Genomic DNA, 25320 nt, shown 5'->3' with positions numbered 1-25320 from the left:
TGTATTTAAAGATCAAATTATTTGACTATTGCTAGACATTTATATACTCTGTTGTAACACTGAAGTATTCTCATTTGCTCATGTTAATTTTTTTTTCCTAAATAAATTTGCAAAATTAAGGTCTGGCTAATTGGCAGGTGCTTTGTAAATTTTCAGTCTCTTTTTGAAACAGACAACTTCCCCTTTCTCCTCCCTGGTTTGTGTGTTAACTTGGAAGTTACTTGCACAGGATGTAACTTTTCAGGGAGCTGGGGTTGCTACAGGAAGAGAAAGACGGTATGAACAAGGATGGAAAAGATGCAGAATAAGAGATTATGAATATAGATTTAATCACAGGCACAGAATCACATGAAGAAAGTCTCTGACAATGAAACGTATGGGTGACTTGCAGTTCAGTACATACAGCACTGCACATCACCTAAACAAGTAACAATTACTCTGAGATGAAATCTTTGCCTGATAGGATTAACACAATAGGAGCGCTTGTCCCTCGTGGTGACGTGTCTGTTCTGTAATAAAGGACTATTGTCTAATCCTTGTGGAGAGTAGATTGCAGTGGAGGGATTAAACATCCAATGCAGCAGCTTGTTAGTTTTGTCCTTGTTTTAAATTTTCATGAGTCTGGTTATTTTTCTTTTAATTGGAACCCATCATTGAAGTGAAATTAGTGAGTGAGGAAGATGACTAAAATGAGATTATTTTAGTGCATCCCCATGTTAAAGTTGGGACTCGGCTTCAAAATGCAGCACTTCAGTTCCCAAATCGGTTTAATTTATCTCCAAGCATAAGCAAGAAGACTGAGCCGTGACACCAGGACAGTGCAGAGGGTAGCAGCAACTGCCGCCGCAAGGGCAGGTCCTTTCCGGCAGGTCAAGTTTTACACCAGTAATTAGCTACAGTCACAAATTCTGGTAACTTTGCCTTAAAGAGCTAGTTTTATTTAGAAAATTACTGAATATCTCTGTTGCATTTGTGGAACTGTTTAGTTTAAAACTACCTTTGAAGGGCATTAAACTCTATAGGAACAATCTATTTCAGAATAAGAGCATCTACACATGGTTATAATTTGGATATAGTAATTACTCCACAGCTCCACAAGCACAGAAATCCTTACAGCTGTCCGAGATGCACTTGGTGGGTAAATATATATATATATAAAGCTAGACTAGAGATTTGTTTTCTCAAAATCTGAAAATTAATTCATTTCTGACTCTCAACTTGTGCCTTCTTTGCTGGTACTACCCATTACAATGGTCTTTTAAGATAAAATAATGAAGCTGAGTTACAGGGCCCTCGGTATTGAAACAGAAAAAAATATTTATCCATTCCAGTCAATAATTAATGACTATTTTATTTTTGGTGTTCTGTTTGTTTCCCTGGAAGCTCTCAACAAGGGTTGGTGAGACAGTGCGCAAGCCTGCTTCAGCATTGTAAAGATGGAGGAAAAATCTTTCTATATGAAGAACCTGAGTGATGTCCATAAGTGCTGTACATTTGACGTTTGAGACAGCTACAACGTGAAAGTGGAGTTTCTCCCAGATGGCACCATGTGGACTCCAGGGTAGGTATGATTTGTATATCCAGCTGATGCTGGTGTCTCCCGATCCACATTTTGGCAGTGTACTCCATGCGTTGCTCATTCTTTGTGTGGTTCCCCGCAGCCACGTACATTCATATCCGTCTGTGATTCCTGTGTCGATGGGAATCACTGCTAAACAGCTTCAGACCACTCTTATTTGTCTACATTTTTTCTCTACTCTTCCTAATCAGTATGGATCTCTGAATCTTATTTTCATTGTCCTTTGCCATGCACTTCATCAGGCCTTTTATAGGAGCAAGAGACCAAAAATTACCAGAAACATGGAACGGGGACCGCCTGTGTGTTTTCTGCTTGGACAGTGGGAATGGGACTCCTGTGTGTAAATAGAGTTGCTTTCATTCCTTTAAAGGAGTAAGCTCAACAGCTTATATAAAAAAGTTAAATAATGTTCTCATTTGTTATCCTTCATTATCTGCCCGATGTTTCTCTTTAAAACGAATTAATATGTTTTATATTTTTTGTATCTAGCCTTTTATTTGCATGTATATTGAACTGGAACACCAGCTTCCCTGTCACTTGCTTAAATTCCAAGTCTATCCAAATCCTCCTGTATTCTCAGCTTCTAGTCATGTATACTTACCTTTCTGTTTCACGTTCTGAATTATTACCAGAATGTCTCCTTATCATAGTTTTCCATTTTCTGTGTCACTGAAATCTTACCAATTCCACGTGGGATACTGCTCCTACTGTCGGTCATCGTGTCAATGCATTATTCACATGAGCTCTTTCTGAAAGGAAAAAGAATGTTTTGTATCAGAACCGACCTCTGCATCTTCTGTTGAGGTATCTTGTCTCCATCAGTGCACAGAATTTTCCAGAGGGATGTAAAAATAGCCTACACGAAAGCTAACCAATTATGCAATTTTATTTATAAAGCAAACAGACAACAATTATGTCATGGCCCCTGCAGGGCATCAGCAGATACCTTGACGTGGAGGGAGCTGCAGGTTTGTTTGCATTTCCAGAGACTGCCTACCTAAATTACAGTAATTCTGTTATTTACATCTGTCTTTCTGTTAAAAATATTCTCTTTTCTTACTGTGTATACTAGAAGAGATTAAGCTCTTTCACCTGTTCTGCTTGGTTTGTCCAGTATCTTTCCAATTACTGATCTCAGTATATTTTCCGATAGATCCAGTTACATGCAGTAAAGTTAGCTTCTCTAGAAACACCTGTATAGACCAGGTTCTCTATGCTTTTGTAGTTTTATTAGACATTATAAGGGTTTCAGGATTACAAATCCTTTTTTTCCTTTAGATCAGTGTTGAAAAATTCTGTTTTTTTTCAGTTGAATATTACAACCTAGACTTTTCTGTTCACCAATATTCATTTGGTGATAACATTTTTTGGATTTTGTTAAATCATTCTGGAAAATTTTGTTTCAGTTGCCACATGTTTGCATATGAACATATCAATTATTGAGAAAACAGAGACAGGTAATGACTTCTAATAAACATGAACTGGTCAAGCATTAGAAAAAGGGGAAAAAATTTAATTTAAAATGTTGTTAGGGTTATCTTCAGTTTTTCTTCATTTGGTTTTAAAAAACTGTTAAAATACCCCCACGCTTATTTAATGAAAAAATTTTTAATGTAATAGCTAGCAAGATGAACACTTTGATAGTCATTTTGGTACATATTTTGGTTTAAAATAGACATGAAATATAATAATAGAAAACAAAACACAGAAAAACTTTGTGTGAGAAGTTCTGAAAACAAGCATACCTTGGAAATATTTTGATTCACCTCTCTAGTCTATCTAAACTATGATATATCTTGGCCAGCTTCGATCATGATGCTTAGGGGGGTTTAGCAAAATGATTTGGGTACTGCTAAGGGTAATGAAGGCATATCAATAAATATCTGCACTGCCATTTGATAATGAACAAGATTTTGTGCTCTTTAGAAATTATTTTGACTGTTAGCTTAAAGGCAAATATTTTCATGGAAATGAAAATCCATTCTGTAGTTACACATCTTTTTAAGATTTTCCTTTTGCAGCTTTTCTCATGCCCAGATATGCCACATGTTGATGCATTCTGTAATTGTTCCACCTGTTTTTCTTTACCTCTTGATTACTTCTGAACTTTTCTTATTGAGCGACTATTTTCCAACTTCTTGTACTTTAATACTGCTTACAGCACGAATAATTCTTTGTATAATTTCCCATTTTATCTCAGTGCTCTTGGACATATCAAACATCATTTAGTATCTACTTATATTTTTCTTTATCATAATTTTTTTAATTTCACTATGTTCAAGTCAATGGATGAAATGCTGGAGTTCTTGAAGTCTGGGGTTTTTTTTATAGCTCTTTAAACCAATTCACATTTTCAACAACTATTCTTATCTTTCAAATTTATAATTAATGCTTATTTTTTCTGTCTTCGTTACTTCTGTATTTCTCAGAATGATGAACTGCACCATTCTGAACACTTGTGCCAAATCAATGAATTCTGGATTTACCCATGTACACATCTAATTATCTATCCTAGTTTGTGACTAGTGAGAGTGAAAATACCTATTTCATAAAGTTGTGCAGAATATGTTCCTTCATAATAAATCGTAGCTTGCTTGCAGTTTTCTCTTCTAAAATATGATGATGATCCCTCTGTGAAGGAGCATTATTTTCATATTGCCTTTACCAGGCTGATGACAGAAGTGACACTGAGAAATAACCAAAAGTTATGGAAATATATCTTCTTAGTCGTTTGAATGCTAATAAAAATTCTTACCCTGAGCTTTTAAGTATTTCACCAAACATTTCATTATATGAAAATAATATTCTTCAGTTGTAAATGTGACACAGTTACTAATTTCCACTTGACAACTTGTTAGCGCAGTTGGTGGGACATTATGTATCCAGATGATTGTCACATGCAATTATGTCACCTAAGTGTGTCATGAAGTACTCTGCTAGCTAATGCACTAATGTCATTATATAGTGGTGGTAAGCAATTCTTTGTACAGTGAAATTGTGAAGAAGTAGAAAGAAATCATAGAGATTCTGTATTGTGAGGGTTGCTTCCAAAAGAATATTTAATTAAAGATTTGATAGTATTTTTTAGTCTTGTTACATGCATGAAGCTGCTATATAAACATTTAATTTCTGGATGATTCTTATTCAAATCAGTGACTGGTGCCATCTAGCCATTTTTAGCTTTTAACTTCAGTTGTGAAGTTGTACAACTAAAAACAGATGTCTCAAAACTGTTGTTAGAATTAACTTAGTGCAGACAGGATGATTATCTTGTACAAGGTACAGAGGAAGCTGTTACCTCGAAGAGTCATCGTTCAAATTTGCATCCAAGACAAATGCAAGGAAAACCCAAATGAAGGATTTGTCATGTAGCTGCTAGCATTTATGGAAATAGGAGCTTTGAGGAAAGGTCTGAGAGAAGGGAGAGCTAGGTGACTATGTAGGAAAGGACAGAATCAAACCCAATAGAAATAGAATAATTTTATCAAGCGCCTATTAAAGCACAGCTCTTAAGGAACAGAGTTCAGAAGAAAGGTCATGAAGATCTGACAATGCAAGGAAAACAATTGCAGGGAAAGCTGCTAAATATTGGTGAGGGGAAAAGAACAGAAAGTGGGTAAAATTGAACAAAAGAGCCATGACAAAATAATTCCAGAAAATCAAGTATCACGGTGGAGAAGGAGAATTAAAAACACAGAGTTGGGAGTCCGGGGTGCTGATGATGTCCTGCTACACAAGGCCGTGGGAAGGCCCCCACACCGCCATGCGCCTTTGTGAACGCTCCAACCGTTTCCCATTGAAGCTGCAAATAAAACTCACTTCCTACCACACTGTCAATCTCAAAACGTTTAAAGTGTAATGTTATTCTTTCTCTTTGTTTTACCTTGTTGCATTTTTTAATGTTCTTCACAGTGATTATAACGTGTTGTCAGTACTCCTCTGGTTGTGGTTTTAGCAGTTAGTGTTACATAACCGAGATGAGACCTGGTCAATGGAGTCACGCAGCCGGAGAACAGGAAAGGTACGGCGGTATTGGGCAATGGTGAGGGGGCAGGTGGTGCGTTTCCATGTGAGTCAGCGTTGTGACAGCCGTTCAGAACAGAGCGGAGGGGCAGCCCAGCTCTGGCTTCCAGTCACTGGGAAATAGCTGTTAACAGTTGCTTTGCGATGAGTAATTCCTCAGCAATTCTTTTTCGATAAATGCATCCCAACCCCCAAACTCTTATTTATGCAAGATAAAGTAGTATGAATAATCAATTCCAAAAATAGTTCTGATACCAATACCTTATTAATTGTTCCACAGACTAAAGGTGGCATTTCACAGATAAACAAACTGAACACAGAAATTGGAATTTCGGTGTTATAATTGATAGCTCTGTGTTACAGAACACACAAGGACTTCTAAAACTTTTGCCATATCTTAATACTGTTTCCTTCATAACTATGCAAAGCATCTCCCCCCCACACACAGGCAAATGACCCATCTAGGCGTTCTGGGCTTTGTAAATCCCACTAGGAGTAATATCTGTATTTTTGGTTACCTAAAAACATATACTTTAAATGTCCTACATGCCTGACCGGGTTGTTGTGAACCATCAGTAAGTGTTCATGGACCATCTGTAGTGCATGAACAATCTTTTGAGAAGTTGCAAGCAGCTGCAAGGTGCCCTGGTGCTACGTAAAGGCACTGTGTAATCTGACATATTAGCAGTGAGTTTCCATACATTATGCAGGGAGGTTGAGTAATGAATTCCGAGCAAGCAATGTCACTCAGAACTTCTGAAACGAAAATGCTAATCATGGCTGTAAAGAGCATGAGTGGATTGAGGTTTTTCTTGTATGACTATTTGTAGGTAATTAATACAAAGTCATGTGGGGAAACCCCCCTTTATGTACAGTATGTGCTGGAGAGAAGGTTCACTTTGTGAGCTGGGTTACTACATGTTCCTGAGAGGAAACCTTGATCAGAGGAAATATTTATTAGCATTTTTTCTTTTTATCTATAAATGTACCTATGTGGCTACAGTATGTCCTTTGAGCTCTCATGTGATTTAATTTCAGACTGCAATCACTTAGTATAATGGAAAGATCTTTCACCATCTCCCCCATTCTAGTCCCTATTCATAAATAAATGCATATCACTGGTAACAGTTCATAAAAATCCTTCCCAACTCTCAGCCCATCTTCTAGCCTAGCCAAAACCTTGAAGAAAAGATTACCCTTTCTGAGCGTTCTGCACTGCAGCAGCTCCAGCTCTGCAGCTGGAGGGTGCAAATGCCCACTGCAAATTCCTGCTCTCCCTCCTTAAAATGAAGGTGAGTCCCTGCATGACCTCTACTGGCAGTCCAGATAAGCAGAGTCCTTGCAATAACCAGATTCCAAATGTGCAAGGGTTCTTATATGTCAAAATCAATACCACGGAAATTTCCTGCATCACAGGATATCAAGTGATGTTCATGTGAAATCCACTTAATAGTAGACTGCTGGAGTCTATATACGAGTTTTTATTTGCATGCCCCATGAAGAGCATATCAAAGCGTGCCAAAAGACAAAGATAATTGTGATGAGTTTTAGAGAAAAATGGTCACTCTTCTTGCCACTGGTAGGTAGGAAAATGTCACCTTGGCCACAGCTGCTAACAGGAGAAACCCAAGATTTAATAGTACAATTAACCTATATTCCTGCATTACAAACAAGTAGGCATGCAGTAGGACAGCTACAATCAGGAATGAACATTACATCACCTTTTTACCAGTGCAGTGTCTGTCCACTGGGAGGTAGCACCATTTAAAGGCCCTTAGAATCAAAATTCCCAAATTGAAATCACAATTCCAGCATTTGTTCCCTCTGTTACTTTGGAAAATCTGCTCTGTTTCCAGTCCATCTTGGAAAAAATGGTGGTAATATGTACTCACTTACCTCATAGTTTTGTTTATAAAGACTTTTAAGTTGTAAGCAATATACCAATATGAGATATTTGTATTGTATTACTTAGAGTTCTTTTTCTTGTGCAGAAATTTCTCTGCTATGACATAGTAATAGTCCTTTTATACATGTATTTCAGAAATATTTATTTGGAAACTTTTATGAAAATGTTTTTTGCTGCTTATCCCTCTGTGACTTCTATGTTGTCTTTTGAGGTCGGGAGGAGAGAGAGAATGATGGAATCTGTCGTGCTGGTACCAAGTCACCCTGATGGCCCTGCTGAAGCATCTATCTTGACTTTTGACCATGTTGTCACATTGTGTTGCTTTTCCTAAGAGATGCCGGGTGTACTCATTTTCTAGCCACATGTACTCATTTTCTAGTCAAATTTGTAGAATTTCAACAATGTAGACAAATATCTTCAAACAGACAGGTTTGATGCTTCTCTAAATTCACTTCACTTCTGAGTGAACTGAGCCAGTGCTAGGCCTGATTTTCTAGTGACCCAGGTGTTCTTTTGACAGTTTTTAAAGCATTTTTCTACCCTTTTTGGAGACTGACCTTTGTGTAACCAACTCACAGGTTCCTAGTAATACTATCTTCATGATCTTTAATTCACCTGACTGTGCAACAGTAGAACAAAACAAATGATTTAGTAGCATTATTCTGTAAGCCTAGAGATAATACTTTAGTATATACTCACAAATAAAAAATTGCTACTGTGAAAGAAAGCATGTTTTGCTTCTCACGAAGGCCTGCAAATGAGGAAAATGGCATTCTGTTTGCTTTACCAAAGACTTGCCTGTGAACTCTTAGCAAAACAGTTCAATGCCGCTCTGCCTTGGCTTCCCAAGTGTGAAATTAAGATGCTGTTTTCTTTTGCTCACCTTTTGTCTTGTCTATTAAACAGTAAGTCCTTCAGGGACAGAATTGCCTCTTATTATAGGCATGCTTTGAACTTAGCACCCAAGTGCTAATTTTGGTTTGGGCTTCTAGTGGCTATTATAATGAAAACAACATTAAAAAGAGTTTGTGTTTGGTTTTTTGTTAATGGTCACTAAGGAATAAGCAAATTGATTATTAGAAAACATGAAGCTATTATTCTCCAAAATGGACTGGAAGCTGAGACGGTATGTCAAGACAACTAGAAAATACACACTGCTTCACTAGTGTAACAAAAAATCCAAAAAAACCCTGATCACCTTTAGCGTAGCTGCTTATCACTGTACAAAATAAACAGATAATTTGCACTGTTCCATTTACGGTAGGAGTCTGACAGCTTCTTATGAGCCAGAACTGTGTATGCTTTCATGGTCAGAGCTGTAAGGGAATACATCCGTTTTGCTGAGTCAAACTGCTCCATTTGTACTTTCACCAACTCTGAAGTCGAGATCTAACCATTTCGCCAGCTAGCTCTCCAGGTGCTCACTTCCTTTGATCTGCTTGTGTAGTGAATTGCACAATGCTGAAGTTTCTCCTGCCTATTGTAAATGAGCAGCTATTTTACTCTTGCTCTGGAAGCAAAGTCATCCATAGTTTTATGTGGGGACACATGACTAGTGATTAAAAGACACCTCGTAAGATAGGATGGCTCTGCATTAGCATAATGTATTTTGTGATTCTGCACGCCTTTCCATCTTTGGAGGACCTTTAAGACCTATGTCTGCCCTTTGGTGTAGAGTTTCTTTTGGGTCACAGTGAAGGGAAAAAAAAAAACCTCTGCCCCCAAATTTGAGAAGACAAATAAACCTTTCAGGCTTGTAGTTATCCCTGTTTTCCACTTAAGAATCTTAGGGTTATGTATTTCCTTTTTGTTTATGATATATCACAGATACCGGATATATATTCTAAAGCTCTTAGCACTTCTGTTGTTTTCCTGTGGATTGTCTCTTAAAGCCCATAGTAATGCACACAGTGTTACTGGACACATATGAGAGACTTCACTGCTAATCATCCCTCTTGCCTTATCTATCACTCAAGTCAGTGCATCCTAGGGGAAGTTTGCTTTTTTGGCAATGTTGTATGCCATGTTTGCTATAAACATCAGCTAGAATCTCTCATCACCAAACCAGATGATTCTCATAGGCACCTGTTTTGTAAGTGATGATATGTTATTCAGGGTAGTACAAGTAAGGCTCAACTGTGAAGAATTTAAGAAGGAGCTTATGAGATTAAGCAACTGCACAATGAAATGGCAGATGAAAATCAATCCTGATAAACAAAGTAATGCATATTAGAAAAAGCAATTCTGATTTCCCATATAAATGGCTCTGTGTTCACCATTACAATTCAGGAGCAAGATCTGAGTGTTATGGTAGAGAAGCCCATAAAAATGTCACCTAAATGCTCAATAGCAGTCAGAAAGCAAGCATGTAGACAGACTTATTAGGAAAGGAATAGAAAACTGGACCAAAAAAACCACCATTATGGAACTGTATAAATCCACTGCTCACCCCTATCTTGGATCCTGTGCAAAGGTCCTCTCATCTCAAAAAGGATATCATAAAATTGGAAACAGCTCAGAGAAGGGCAATAAAGATGATCAGAGATGTGGAACAGCTTTCTTATAAGTAATAATTGAGTAGGCTGTGACTTTTCAGTCTTGAAAAGAAATGACTGAGGGATATGATGGAGGTCTAAAAATCATGCACAGTGTTATAAAGATAGATAAGAACCAACTGTCCACTCTCTCCTCCAGTACAAGAAGTACGGCACATTAAATGAAGCATATGCGAGCAATGTTCAAAACAAATGGAAAGATTCTTGATGCAACGGGCTGCAGATCTCTGCAAGGTCTACATCCACTTCATTGCCAAGGAAGCTGCAAGTGCAAGAAGTTAAGATAGGTCCAAAGAGTGAACACAGAAAAGAAACCCAGTGAAGATTACTACATACCAAAATCACATCCAGTTCTCTGAAGTGGAAACAGTAGGAAGTTGAAAGCATATTAGCATATAATAGACACTTCCCCTGTTTTCACTCTTCTTTAGGCATTCGTGTATGAGACAGGATTTTGGACTAGATGGACCTTTGGTATGACCTAATACAGTTGTGTTATTATGAGAAAGGGTTGTGTTATTACAGTCGTCCATACAAGATGGCCAGTTGTTGATTTGCTATCCCAGATCTCTTGACCTGTTAAATTTATCCCTGATGTCCTTCCGCTGAAGTGGCAAAAGACATGGAGCTCTTTGGAGTTCACACCTGTTCACATATGATTTCTCACAGTCTTTTGCAATTGTATGTTGTATTGTATGCCCTGAACATAAAGTAGTCATTTTCCCTACACTATTTTAGGAATTGACTTGATTAACAGCTTTTTGAAAATTCAGTAATGTCGTTGATGAAGTCACTTTTAGCTGCTATTTTTTGACAACAAAGAACGTTAAGCAGGATTGAAGATTTGCTATTTCTCTTGTAGGGTGCTGTCCTTGTGTGACTGTCATACTGTATTACTGAAAGTGTTGCATTACTCTAACCTTCGTTAGAGTAATTTAATTTATAATACAAGGAACATGAAAATCATGGGTGTATAATTATTAGAATCACCCTTGGTTTTCTTTTCTTTGAAATTAAGACTCACTGTAGAAGCCATTTTCCTACTTTCAGGAGCTATGATTTTTAACAAGGATAGCCTGCAATACTACAGATAAATGCTATCTCGTTTTGGTGATTTACTGCCTTAAAATAACCTGTATAAAACTACACATCCTTTTTAGAAATGTCAGTTTTCATAGAAATAGTATTTCCAACTTGGAGACTGAAAAGGCAGAATAAGCAGTGTCACCTATGTGCAGAGTTCATTCTGCAGACTTGGTGGACCTGCTGTGTGCCATTAAGGGCAAGATTCGATCATAAGTAAAAAGAATCAGGCGTTCTGAGTTCCTTTCACTTTGGGTATGACGTGGCAGAAGACCATAAGTGTAGCACACTTGCATCAGTCTGCTGTGGAGGAGAGCAGAACTTTTTCTGTTTATTTTCAGTGAAAAACTCAGTCTTCGATACCAGTGGGCTTGCGTTAATGATAAGACTGCTGGTTAAAGAAGTGTTGATACACTAACGGTAGGCTGTGGTTCAGCGAGTAATGTGGAACTGCACTGTAATTATTTGGATGAAATGAAATGTGTGCAGATTGCAAAATATTTCAAAAGGATTAGGTTTTAAAGACAGAGAAAATGTTTACTGGCTTACGGAAGAAGTCGTCTTGCTACCAGTATGCTGATGGCAGAGCTTTCTTTGACTTCACCAACCAGCACCAAGGCCACAGACAACTGGTCAAAGTAAGAAACGTAGAAAATTGTTACAAGTTTTTATATACAGAAAAAGGATGCTAACAGGAAGGGATTTCAAAATGACATCTGAAATATAACTAAAATGTGTGCTAATTACTGAATATTTTCATCTAGATTACTACGTTGGGAAGAGCCAATTTTTTTTTTATTTCGGTTATTCAGACAAAACAAACAAAACTTCCTTTGTAACACGCTTAACCCGCACGGGAGCGCCTCTTCTCACTTCAGCAACCCCCTGCAGTTCCCCGACGAAACCAGGGCGCGGTTACGAGGCGATGCAAGAGACACCCGCGGGGCCGCCACGACCCGGCTGCCCCCCGCGGCGCCTCCGCCCCCCGCAACCGCGAACGCCCGTCACCGCCGCTGCTCCCGCCCCACCGGGGCCCCGGGCCCCGCCCGCCGCGCTGCGCTGCGCGCCGCCGCCGCCGCTAGGGGCCGCGCTGGCAGCCGCCGGCGGAGCCATAAAAGGCGGCAGCGGCGGCGGCGCCGCGTGCTCGGTCTGCCCGCGTCCGTGTGTCCGCGCGTCGCTGCCCGCCCGCGGCATGTTGGCGCTCTGCGCCGCCCGCCGCCTGCTCCGCCCGCCCGGGGACCTGCTGGCGCTGGCGGCCGCGGCCCGCGGCTGCAGCTCGGGCGGCGCCGGCCCGCGGAACCCGCTGGTGTACCTGGACGTGGGCGCCGACGGGCAGCCGCTGGGCCGCGTCGTCCTGGAGGTACCGGGGGGCGCCGGGCCGGGGGGGGGGGTAGGGGGGCGGCAAGGTCGGGGGCGGCAAGATCAGGGCCGGCGCGCGGCGGCGGTTGGCGCGGGGCGGGCGCAGCCGTTGGGGGGGGGGGGCCGCGGCGCGCGGGCATAACCGCCCGCGGGGGCGGGGTCACGGCGGCCGTTGGGGGCTCGGCTGCCGGGCAGGGCCGGTAGGCCGCGAGGCTCCGCGGTGCTCGTGCGGCCTCGGGCCGGGCACCGGCCCCCGGGTGCGTCCGCGGTTTGTCCGGGCGAAGGAGGGTTGCGCTGGGGGGAGCTGCGTTTGCTCACGCTGCTGCAGTGAGGGAGAGCGCTGGAGCCTTCCGTGCCCGCGCGTGTGCTCAGCGTTTGAGGGAGCCGCAGGAGAAAAACACTGCTGCGTGAGTCCTCGTCCATCAGTAGCATCTACTAAATAGCGAGGTGGCCCTGTAAAGATGATACTTACTGTATTTCTGGCGGCAGCCGTTCAAGTCTTCCGTTCCTTACTTACTGGAAGTGCAAAGCTGTCGCGGTGTCACCTTGGCTCTCAGGCTCAGCTGCGGTCTGACCGCACGGTGGGTTTTGGGCGGCTGGGCAGCGCTCTGGCCAAGGCCGTCGCCCCTCACCACGGCCAGGCCGTCTCTCGGGGTCTGCGGCTGGCCGCAGTCTCTGCTCTTCTGGGTTCCTCTGCTTTGTAGGCAGATTTCAACAGGTAGCTCTGTGCTAGGGCGATTTTAATTGCAGTTCTACCCAGAGTGATCAGGTACCCTAAGATAGTCTTTAAATTTTTTTTAAAGTTATTGTCAAATTGTTATGTTGTTCAGTGCAGTTATTAGAGATTGATGCAGTTAGTCTTTGTTAACTAGCCAAAAGTTGCATTAAAAAAGTTATTGTTAATTATTAGCCAAATACTTGGAAAATCATACGGTGTTCTGTGCAATTTTGGGTGGCTTCTGATTTCAGATAATTCACCTCAGAAGGAGGGTTTGGTTGCACTGGCCTCCCATGTAGCACTTTTTCCATGTGTGTATGAGAAAGCTGACTTACTAACCTTTTTTTTTCCCTTTAACAGCTGAAAGCTGATGTGGTTCCAAAGACAGCAGGTAAGGTGGTATCTGGAGGATTCCATACCTTCATATTGAAGGTTTAGATTATGATTTGCAGGAAAAATATTCTGTTACCTTTTGGAAACTAATTTCATGTGCCTTCTTCACTTGTTAAATAGAAAAGTATGACCTAAACTTTGTCAAAAACTGTGCTAGTGAGGTTATGGCTTCCTGTAGTTTTTTCAGATTGTTTTACTTTATAATTTGTGTGCAAAGACAGGACAGTCCATATGCTGGGTCATCAGTGATGGATAAATATGGTTGGACACCCATTAGTTTTCATTAAAATCAAACCCCAAAACAAATAGAAGAGGGTAAACCAAAGACATGGTGTCTCTTAGAGTTTGCTAATAACATACACGGTTTTGTTCTTGTCACCAATTGATCAGTAAACCTATGTTATGAAGTTGAGTTTTTTTGGTTTTGCTTGTTAGTTTTTTCCTTCACTTGCTTCCTGCCTCACCAGTTCTAGTGGTTCTGAGAAATCTGCAGGTTTGTGTTGGTTCCTGGTAGATGAATATCCTAAGAGAAGAACATCATTTTCCCAATTAATATAGAGACCGAAGGCTTAAAGGGCAGGAAATGAAATCTTAGACTTCAAGAGTTTGTGGGTTGGTGTTTGTGCGTGTGTTTTTTTTTTTTCTTGTTAAGATAAAACAGCAAAATGAAAGAGTGAAAAGGGTTGCATTTGTACCTGGTTTTCAGACTGAACAGAAGTTTTGTTTCCACAGCTTTATACCAAACTTTTTTCAAAGATGAAAACAATTCAAAAATCAATAATACTGTAAAGGTATAATAAACACTTAAAGAATATAAACTCAGGACCTAATTAACTGAGTTTGAATAAATCGTATGTAATGTGTGGCAATAGACTATTTTATGCTTTGTTTTCACAGAAAACTTTAGAGCTCTTTGTACTGGTGAAAAAGGCTTTGGGTATAAAGGATCCACGTTTCACAGAGTGATTCCTTCATTTATGTGTCAGGTAATGAATTGCTTACTTTTGCTGTGAAAGTTGTATATATCTTATGTATGTATTTTTAGAATTAGTTAGACTGGTAGTAACACCTGCTCTAACCTTTGCTAACTACAGAATAAAGAAGCAACAATGTGGCTTGCATTTCTGATCTTTGTGCTTTGGCTGTTGCTTAGCATGTCATTTGTACAAGCAAATGCAAATCCTATATGGAGTGATTTAAAAAAAAACTGGCTTAAGGCTCTTATTTTTTATATAGCAATATACTTTCGTGTGGGGCATATTTGGCAAAGTGGCACTTGCTTAGGAGATGCAAGCGTGTAGAGTTACAATCAACCTTGTGCTGTAAGTGAGCTCAGAGAGCAATGTTTCCATTCTGTATTCTTAGTAGCATAATCTGTTCAGAGCAGATAGGTGTTAAAAAATGTTTTTTTTTCCCAAACATCTCCCTAATAGGGGAGAGGAGAAGAGGGAGGGGGAACAAAGGGTAGGTTGGGATATATTTTTGGGATGGCACACCTAAAGAGGATTTTTTCTTAAAAGGCAATTATGATTGAAAAGATGAATCTCTCTAAATTCCTAAATAAAAGCCATGCATAGCAGCAATTTTTTTCTGGGAAGAAAAGCCTTTTAAAAGGTGTGGGAGTTTTTGTTGGTTTTATCTGTGCTGCTCCTGACAGATGGGCACAACTTCTGCCACTGTAGTGCACTGGATTGTATGATTCCTGGTAATCCTGCCTTTGCTTAAAAGCTAGTTTTCAACAGTGTTGCATTGTAGAATGGCTTTGAAAAGAACTTTAAATGAAGGCCATAGTAAACATGTTTTCTCTATTAATTGATGGCGTTGGTGGTCCCCGTATTTATTTATTTTAAGCTAAAAATAGAGCACTGAACAAGAGGCCTGTTATCATGCTATGACCTATTTATAATAAGAGAAAGGGGACAAGCGTCCTGTAAAGGACTTATTTTCTTGCATTTGAAATGCAAACTGGGTTTTCATTGTGGTGAGAGAGAGGCAAAGTGTAGAAGTCTTGCTGGAATCATAAAAATATAAATATATAAAAATAGAGAAATCCTAATCTCAGTTCTGCCAGTTCAGTTCATACTCATGAAGTTTTGTGTAAGCAAGTCCTCATTGCCTCCCTGTTTGGGCCCCACAAATGGACCTGAAATGAGGATGCTACGTGGCTGACTCTGATATGGTGAGATGACGAATGACTACTCTGTAGTCATCACATAAGTGGAAATACTATCATGGGTTTCAAATATTTTAAAGCAAGAGTAAACAGGAGAGGCCATTCCACTTCTTGAGATGGAGCATTAATGTGATTCAGGCAATTGGTATGTCCTGATTGGAGTTGCCTTGTACAGGACCTGACAATTCAGATGCTTGCGTGTGACACACAACATACAAAGCACGCCTTGGGTTGCGCAGGAATTGCTATAACATCACATGTAGTAGATTGCTCAAGGTGAGAATGGGAAGGTGAACATCACATGAAACACTCGGGATGAGTTTTTGCTTGCCAATGTGGGTGGTATAGCCTCTGGGAGAGGAGACAGCAGAGTGCTGGAAGCAGTGTCTGGTGGTCATCTTCAGAGCTGGCTGTGATTGTTTGTTAGTTTTGTGCCTCTACCGAACCCTGACTGGTTGCATCTATCCCAGCAAGCTGTGTGTCGTTGCAGGCTATTAAAACAAACCAGCTCAGACTTAGCACAGGATAATGAGGTAGATGAGTGTCTACCTCAGTGGTTTTCATTTTGTTGAAGAAAAATGTACTGGGCCTGATTTTGTAGCTTGTCTTTGTCAAGAATATCCTCTTCAGTTAAATCCTTAAATTAAAACAACAAATGTGAAAGTTCTTGATTGTTATTCCCAGAGATCCTTAATCTCCTTCAGTTATCTGTCAGTTCATCTCTATTAGTTTGTGCAGGGCTATCCAACCCCGTAAAGAGAATTCATCCTGCCATACTCACAGGTACCTATGTCTGCCCACTTACCATAAGGGAAGCCTTGGTGACTATTCAGTGCTACTTTGTCAGTTCTCAATATTTGAATAACAAAAACAAGAAAGGGCAAATAAAATAGTAATAAAGGACACCCTGGCTGGGTTTTATACCTGTGGGAAGAGGAGGGTAGGGGAGGAAGGAGACTTGCATGTGGCTTTAAATTTGGATGGTTTTGCTCTGAGGACTTAGGTATTTCTTAAAAATACTGATATGTGTTGTATCACATGTGGTAACAAGATAGATAGCACAAAAAGGTCATTGTAGAAATTGTGGATGTAATTTGAAGAATATCAACAATATCTGCAGTAGAAACTTATTTTTAGCTTGATTATGCCTTCATCTGCTTACATGATATTCAATTCTCCTGTGACCATACTGATTTTTAATCTGAAACTTATGGAAATTTGCTTGTTTTATTACTTAGACCAGGTGATTGTTGTTAATAGCATCAGTTCTGGTGTAAAATAATTCCTGTGTGCTAGTAAAGTTAATAGCCATTTCTGTTTCAGGGTGGTGACTTTACAAACCATAATGGGACAGGTGGAAAATCCATTTATGGCAGCAGATTTCAAGATGAAAATTTCATACTTAAGCATATAGGACCTGGTAAATAATCATATTCTTTCTTACTGCCAATGACTATAACATATAATGATGCATTGTCATAAAGATGTATTTAAAAGAATAGGTGTTTTAGATATGTGGGCACTTCATAATTACAAAGATATTACTGAGGTTTAGCATCACTAGTGTGACTAGTGGCATAAGTCAGCCCACAGTGGGTGACACTGCAGCTTTTTGTTTGACTATGCAAGATCAAGCATAATTGCTTTGTTTTACTTAAAAATTTTACAAAGGCGAAACTACTGCTTTTATATTCCGTAAGTCACAGACTGGGATTTCTTAGCTACTACTAAATACAGGCAGGTCCTTTTAAGCTCAAGTTAAATCTGAAAGCTTTAAGGGGAACTCATCCATAATAACATGTGATTGAATCTATAGCCTGATTTGGATTGTTACACTCTCATCACAAGAAACTACTGCTACTACTGAGCCACAGTGAAGGCTACCTGCTATTAATCAAATTCAAGTCTTGGTACAAGTAACTACATTGTCGATGTTCTTGCTGTGGAGAAAGTAGCAGAGAGGCTAGGGTGGAGGGAATAATAAAAGACAGAAGGAGGTTGGCATTAGGAATCAGTTGGAAACAATGTGACCATCACATCTTCTCCTGTCTGTCCAGCATTATTGTCACAGGTCTAACTGCAGTGGAGAAGACAGTTTTTCTCTACACATTCAGGCTCACAAAGTAATAAGCTGCTGCTGTTGTTGTTCTAGGTGTTCTTTCAATGGCCAACGCAGGACCCAATACAAATGGATCTCAGTTCTTCATTTGCACTGCAAAAACTGACTGGTAGGTTCCTAGCTTGGCATATTAGCCTAATGAATTGATGTCTGGATCCAGAGGGTTTGGAGTTTTTCTTGTTTTGTTTTTTGTTTTCCAAATTACTTGACTTACAAAGGAAATTATATTCTTTGGTGCAACTTGAGAGAAGGATTGGGAGGGTAAAAACTTGATTTGCATGCAGCTAATATTATTCTAGATGCAGGAAAGACCCTATACAATGTTGTCTCAATTTCCCCTCCCCTTTTTGTCCACATAGTGGTGTGCCTCTCTCTGCCTTAGTTTACCTCCACTTACTTCAGTGCTGTGCCCACTGATGTCAGATTTCCCATGTTCTAAGTATAAAATGGAACCCAGTGAATCTAATGGCCTCGTACAGAAATTGAAAAATACTGAATTTAAGTAGTTACCGTTAAGCCCATGACCTTAAATCTGTTTCCTAAGATTCATTCTAAAAAATGCAGTCTTTGAGATGGAAACTGAAGGTATGCTATGCTGGCGTAGTGTTTGCAAGGTTTTAGAAGCACACCTGTAGTATTAGTGTGGCATTCAGAGCGGTCTAACTGACCTAGCTTATTGCTGCACATAGAATATTCTTTGTCCCTTTTGCTCTCTGGAGCAAACTGGAAAGCTTTGAGCAATGGGTCTCAAGCAAAAGAAGTCCACTGTTCCTCATAAAGCTACTGTGGTCCAGAGTTAAAGTTTTGGGGGTTTTTTTTGTCACTTGTAAAGGAGTTGTTCCTTTTCCTTAATCAGAGCTGATCAGCAGGTGAGCACTATGAAAGATCTGCTAATATCCTTTCACTGAGCTTAGTTTGGTTTAGGCTTTCTTTTGTTCTTTTAAGTAAATCTGCCTTTGTTATTTCTTTTACAGGCTAGATGGAAAACATGTTGTTTTTGGGCATGTAAAGGAAGGAATGGATGTTGTGAAAAAAATTGAGAGCTTTGGCTCCAGAAGTGGAAAGACCTCCAAAAAGATTGTCATTACTGACTGTGGCCAGCTGTCGTAACCTATTGCCTACCATTCAGGACAACTTAAATACTGTGAAAAATGAATCATAAAAAAGCATTTCTGATCCCACAAGCAGCACCTATGGAGCCATTTAACTTGAGATTTTTTTAACATTAACATTTTACCATGGGGCTATTTAACTTGGTCCTGCTTTTATACTTCGATTGAATACTACTGATTAAAAACAATAACCAAAACACATTTTTAACTGAGCTACCCTGGTAGTGATTGCTGCACAGGTTTGATAAAAAGCCCAATTGCATTTTGAGAAGTGCAGTTACCGAGAAGCATATGTAACTGCAGTGTCAGTATCAGTATTTGGATGATTCAGCTGTTAGAACAAGTGGTGAAGTTGGCAACTAAGTGTAACTGGTCAAGATAAAATTGAGAACTGTCATGTTTCCTTTGGTGCTAATATGGCTATTCTGCTGTATGTCTCCTCATATTGGAAAAGTATGTTGCCTAGTGTTCTCGAGGCTATCTGCAACAAGACTGACACATTTTATCACTAAGACTTAATGTGAGTCCATATTTAAACCAGTAGAATTGATGTGTGTAGTTGTGGGGGGTTTTATGCAAATTAATTTATGTAGTCTCAGACCACTGGTTCCTTTAAAACTGTGTTTTTTCCATATCTGCTTCAATGGAGCAGTTTGACTTTGGGTTAAGTAAATTGCTTAAAGTTGAGCTGGCCTACTACCACAGTTCTACCTGTTGGTAAGACCACAAACTAGCCAAAACTAATCATGGGACTTTTTTTTAGTGGAACTGTGAACTAACCTGAAGTACTGCTCTGACCTAAGGTCTGATCCTGTGAGGAATACAGTACAGTTCTCAATAGTAGGCTGCTTTGGCACCCTCAGAATAAATTCAGGGTATAATGTGTTTGCTTGAATGTAAAATAGTCTTTTTTGCTGCTTTTTTTTCCTATTGGTCCTGTGAAGTCGACCCAGCTTGGGAATTACTTGGATTACGACTTCTCATGCTTTGTAACAAAAGCTAAAATTGGTCACTATGGAATCAGGGTCTCATTGGAGCAGCAGAATCATGGTGGTTGATCCACAAGAAAGAAAGAATCAGATAAACACATTTCGTTTATATGAACTACTATATCTTATGTGGAGTCCTTGAGCAATAACGGACATTAGAACTTGACAATATCGCTTTTAGAATCACTAAAGCTATAAAGTATTAATGCTGTGGAGGGAAAAAAAACACTTGAATGTTTTCATGTGATTATCTTCCTGTTACTGAAGAGAAAAACAAAAGGTGAAGGCTGTTTCCAAATGTGAGTTTACTTCCATTGCATTCTGTTAATATGTGAGTTTAAAATTATTTTGCACTGGAATTTTTTTCCACTGAGATCTGCATACTTCTGTGTTCAAGGTACTATTCCAAGTGTAATTTTAGAGAAAAATGAATTGAAAAGGCTTTTATTCTTTCCACTATAGTTGTTTCATCTTTCTTTGTAGTAATTTTGAAATGTTAATTTGTGCTATTTTGCCTTACTTCAATATTGATATAACTGATTTTTGTGTGTGTGCTCCCTTAATTTGTATATGGAAAGTAATTAAAAATGGTTCTGTCACAAAAAAGCCTGTTCCTTTCTTAAATAAGACTTCTGCTTGTTTGAAAGCGGAGGTGTGAGGAGCTGAAACGCATTATGTTTACTCAGGTTATTCTGTTCCGTCTGCTTTGCAGTGGGTCTGATCTAGTGCTATTCAGAAGCTGTGTTGTCATGCCACAGATAGAGCTGTCAAGAAACCGCATAATGGTACCATGCCTTGCCTGTCGGCAGTAAATCTGGAGTATGATTTGGTATATGGATAGTGGTTTGGGTTTTGAGACTGTTTCCTTGTCTGATCTACTCCATGAATTTGTGTAAATTGACTGGGGGCAGGGTGTCTTTCTCAATTCCTTTTGTAGTAAGTGAGAGCTTTTCATTGGAAAATGAGTTCTTGCTGTATGGTTGAAGATGATATCAACAATTTGGCATCTTCCTATCAGAGCTATTTGTTAATTGGGGAGTCCAATACAATATGCTTTGCCACAAAATAGTCCATTTTCTCAGAACTTCTCATAAAGCCTTAAATATGTATCATGTATGGCATGATGGTGTGTTATACATAGTTGTGGCTTTTGCTGACAAACTTAGGCCCTAACTTCTGAGGTGTCAAAGTCAGTATCTTCTACCAGTGCTTCTGGTCTCGACAGGAAAATAGATAAAAATGTGGAATCAGAATCGCTATGACTAGTAACAGTGAGGTCAGGCACTTGGTGTGCCTCAGTTCTAATTTCAGTGGGGCTGGCTTCAATTTCCCAATACTAGTTCTCAGAATACTTTGCCAGAGGAAAGCCTTTGCTGTCTGGGCACTTAAAGCAGTGAAAAATGACTCTTAATATTGTAAAAAACTAAACAGATCAGTTTGTTCATTTGCTTCCCCCCCTTCCTGTAAAATATTTTCTCTGAACTGGATTCTTCTGGGGTTCTGTTCCCCTTCTTCCCCTCCTTGCTGGTAGCTTTATTGGGGAGCTCAGAAAGAGCAAGTTGTCAGAGCTGTATTCCAGGAGAGTCCTGTGTGCTGCAGTGTTGCAGTCCATGTGCATGTGCACAGAAGTCGGCCTTTGCCAGTAGTTCTTTTCCTGGATCTGTATTTCCACAGCATCCAAAGTTCCTCTCCTTTTTGTCCTCTTGTCTCACAAACAGCTGCTAATAGAAGAGGGATCTCCTTCTGCAGCCCTGCTTGATCCTTCGTGTCAACTTCAAAATCATGGGTTGGAGCGGGAAGAGTTAGGTAATCACACCGCTCATTGGTGACTTTCTAAGTCTGAGATTTTGTACCTTACCACACAGCAATTTTTTTTGCAAGGATAAGCTCTGTCTCACAACTCTGTTACATATGGGGAGGTCTTTAACTTCTAAACTTCTCATTTGACTACATCAAACTTTATTATACAGTGTCTGCTTTGTGGGGACACAATGCCATTGCAGTGCAAAATATTAATCCACTTCAACTGTGAGATAGGAAATGGCACAAGATGAATTTTATAAAATATGTTTACATGTTAAATCCTAACAGGATAGACAGATGGGATTTCCTTGTACTGGTGAAAAGCACTGAAAAAATCATTCAGCACATTATTCATTTTAAAGCAGCTGAGTTGTCCTAGAGTAGCTGTTTATTTATATATATATTTATATATATATGTAAAATGTGAAAAATTGCTGCAATGCAAGTTGAGGTACGGTGTATTCCCCCCCGCGCCCAGTGACTTGTTACTTTTACTGCTTTGTATCGCGCAGGAATTCAGAGGGAGACCTGCAAGGCTTTTGCTCTGCTGATGTCCTGGAGAGTCCCTGTTTTCAGTGTAGCAGAGTAATGAGATCAAGTCTTTGCTTTTGTGCTATAAAGAATATATCCTCACACCAAATGATCAGTGTAGACCCAGTCTTTTCCAGTGCATTAGATTTTAATTGTCCAGAGTAGTTTGGTTCTTGATTACTATATCTTTGGCCACAAATTCTACTTAAGATCTGAACCGTGGATTGAGTACTTTCTTAGTAGGTGCTTATAAATTGCTTGCTCTGTTTTTATTTTAAATATCACAAGTTTTAATCTACTTCCTTGGTGGCACAGCTGAATTCCTGTATCTCCATACCCTTCTCATGAACTCCCATGAATGCCTTACGGTCCTAAAACTTTAATTTTTAGGCAAATGGAAATGCTCATTTGTCTCGTTCCCCGCTAGATGGCACTAAATGATTGCGTACTGCTTTTTGGGCAGCCGCTTTAAGGCCAGCTGTGACAGGTTTAGTACCGCATTTTCGTTAATAACCACAGTGAGAGAACTCGGTACCACAAAGTGCAGCTCGCACCAAATTCAGACGAGGAGCAAGCAGAATTACAGCAGTGTTGTTAAGAAATTGCCTCAGTTTCCTTTCAGTTTCACTGCATGCCTCCCATTTCATCAGTCCTGCAATACTAAAAGTGACTGCTTTTAGTTCACGTATCTTGCTAGGTATAAATCACGCGATACCTTGAGAGGCTGTATCCAGCTCTTACGGGATGCAGAAAGAGGAGACAAATTAGTAAAGTCACAAGGCTTTCCTAACTACAGCCACGACAACACGTTGCCGTGCTCTGTAGCTCACTAAATTGTGATGAAAGATGTTATAATGGAATATATTGACATGACTAATATAATTAATTTCCATTAACAATGGAAACATTTTTGGACTACTGATTAGAAATCCTGTACACCTCTAATAACTCACAGAAGAAAAAGAAGATATTTATCACAGAGCTGTGATGAGGAGATGAGCTGAAGGATGGTGGCTGTGCTACTGCAAGTTTCCCCCTTGATGGTTAGAATAAAACTTGCACATTGAAAGAGAGGTTATCACAGTGTGGCTGTCTGGCCTTCTTCTGGTGTGAGATATGGACTCACTGAGGAAATAGCATGCATGGTAAACAAAGTGACGGTTACCGTAGATGTGGGTCCAAATGCAACACAACTAAGAAAAAACATGCTCAGAGGGCACCCTTAGGTAAAGTGTAAATAAATACGCACTGAAAAAACAAGTTGATATTTCAAAGTTGTTTCAACAAATTGACAAATATTTTTGCTTAGTCTCATGCTTTAATTATTTGTTCCAGACTTTCTGCTCACATAAATTGCTTTCATCAGTGCTAGACTGAGGCTATGTTTCTTTGTTTATAAAGTTTGAATGCTTTGAAGAAACAACATTCAAGGTACAAACTATTGTTCTCTTTTGTAATGCTGTAGACCCTGCTGGTAGCAACATAGCAGCAGTCAGAACCTCTACAAAGTGATTTATTTAAACGAGTATACATCATTTTATATGACTTCTCAAGGACAGTTTGGGTGCCCTGCTGCTAGCTGAGAATGTGTAGCTGGGCAGACACTTTCCATCCAATTTAGAAGTAGCTGGGCTAAGAGGACATCAACCTTCAAGTGAAAACGTTTTAAATCTTGAACTGCACAATTTTATTCTGAGTCTGACTCTCAGATCTAGTTTACAGAAAGACACTTTGTGAACCACCTGATCATAGATGAATATTGGCCCCAAATCTTCACAGCCCGGAGCAGGTTTCCAGCCTCGCGGGAGGGGGCGGTGGTGGTGGCATTTTGGTCAGATGAACCAAGCCAGGTAGGTTGCTTCTCCTGAGCATAAGGAGCAGTAACCAGCTGGGTGAGGGCAGAGAGGTGCAGGTGACTGCAATTAAACCTCCCCCAAAACCTCCACCAAGAGGAGGAGGACCTTCTGCTCCTGCTTCTCTTGTACTTGCTAGCTCCTCCACTGCACATCCATCCGAGGTGGTGGCAAGGAGTGCCTGGGGAGGTTGCACCTGGGGGAGCAGTGACTCCCTGCTGCAGGGAGGCAAATGGCAGCAACAAGGTGAATTTCTTCTTCTATCAGAGCCAAAGATGTGGGCAGCAGGGGCTGGTGAGGGCATGAGTTAAGAGGGGGTTTTGCTGAGACCTGGGATGTGGGAGGATCCTTGCTGCGAGCAGCAGAAGCTGAAGGGGCTTTGAGGAGACCGTGGTTGGTAGGGGTACCTCCTTACGCTGGAGAGCAGCTGCTGCTCTGTCCCGGGGGTTTCGGTGGGAAGGAGCTTGCTGGGTTTCAGATGTCATGCCCTGAATGGAGGGTGGCTGGCAAGGCCTTGTTGCAGGAGGTTATTGGTACCTGCTGTGTGTCCCTCCAGTGGTGGAGATGTCCTGGGACACAGTTTGAGAGAAAACATTGTAGATGTTTTTGACTTGAGTTCAGTGCAAATATACAAAAGTTAACTCTGACTCAAATTAGCTGGTTAAGTTAAAAATATTAAAGTTATATCATCATTGGGGCTGACGAAGTTTGTGAAGAATGGAGAAAATCTCTTACTCGGCAACATGCATCGTCATCCAGCAGGAATTTAGCAAAACTTCCAGGTCTCGGTGGACCTGAGAAGAGCAGCACGTGTGAGGAGGTAACCATGCTTAAAGGCGGTTACTTGCTGCTGCAGCCGTGGTCTCCTGCTGAAGAGATGAGTCGTCGTTGGGTTGTGCAACGTGCTCGGGTTGGGCGCCGTGCATGGCGTTACCGCGCTCGCGGTGCGTGCACTTCCAGGGTTGCAGCTTGTGCTGCACGCTGACCGATCTCAAACCGAGCAGTGGGCGTTTCGAGGTGCGCGTGTGGGGCAGCTCGTCTCCCCCCAGCCCCACACGCCAAGCGGCAGCGACCGCGGCGCTCCGCTGCCTCGCCAGCACCTGGGTTTCCCCTTCTTCTTGGTC

General features: G+C 40.5%; 1 protein-coding gene and 1 long non-coding RNA gene across 2 annotated transcripts; one reads left to right on the top strand and one right to left on the bottom strand.

The window, feature by feature from the left end:
• Positions 1-96: 96 nt before the first annotated feature.
• Positions 97-11861, bottom strand: LOC135328700 (uncharacterized). The gene is made up of 3 exons (XR_010389679.1): positions 11696-11861; positions 2261-2328; positions 97-1690 (listed from the first exon to the last, which is right to left on the bottom strand). It is a non-coding gene; the product is annotated as an uncharacterized LOC135328700 (long non-coding RNA).
• A 345-nt stretch (positions 11862-12206) lies between these two features.
• PPIF (peptidylprolyl isomerase F) lies at positions 12207-20615 on the top strand. The gene is made up of 6 exons (XM_064513807.1): positions 12207-12506; positions 13584-13614; positions 14514-14602; positions 17113-17209; positions 17942-18017; positions 18883-20615. Exons 1-6 carry the CDS (start codon positions 12339-12341, stop codon positions 19016-19018), a joined length of 597 nt encoding a protein of 198 aa, XP_064369877.1. The 5' UTR covers positions 12207-12338; the 3' UTR covers positions 19019-20615.
• The last annotated feature ends 4705 nt before the right edge of the window (positions 20616-25320 follow it).

The sequence above is a fragment of the Dromaius novaehollandiae genome, chromosome 6 (assembly GCF_036370855.1).
Source record: "Dromaius novaehollandiae isolate bDroNov1 chromosome 6, bDroNov1.hap1, whole genome shotgun sequence".
Taxonomy (NCBI): domain Eukaryota; kingdom Metazoa; phylum Chordata; class Aves; order Casuariiformes; family Dromaiidae; genus Dromaius; species Dromaius novaehollandiae.
This window is presented reverse-complemented; position numbering and strand designations above follow the sequence as displayed.

Excerpts from the sequence above, each read along its gene's own strand:
- PPIF (XM_064513807.1), top strand. The coding sequence starts at position 12,339 with ATGTTGGCGCTCTGCGCCGCCCGCCGCCTGCTCCGCCCGCCCGGGGAC. Across the intron at positions 14,603-17,112 it reads TTCCTTCATTTATGTGTCAG|GGTGGTGACTTTACAAACCA; the intron begins GTAATGAATTGC and ends TTTCTGTTTCAG. Across the intron at positions 17,210-17,941 it reads ACTTAAGCATATAGGACCTG|GTGTTCTTTCAATGGCCAAC; the intron begins GTAAATAATCAT and ends TTGTTGTTCTAG.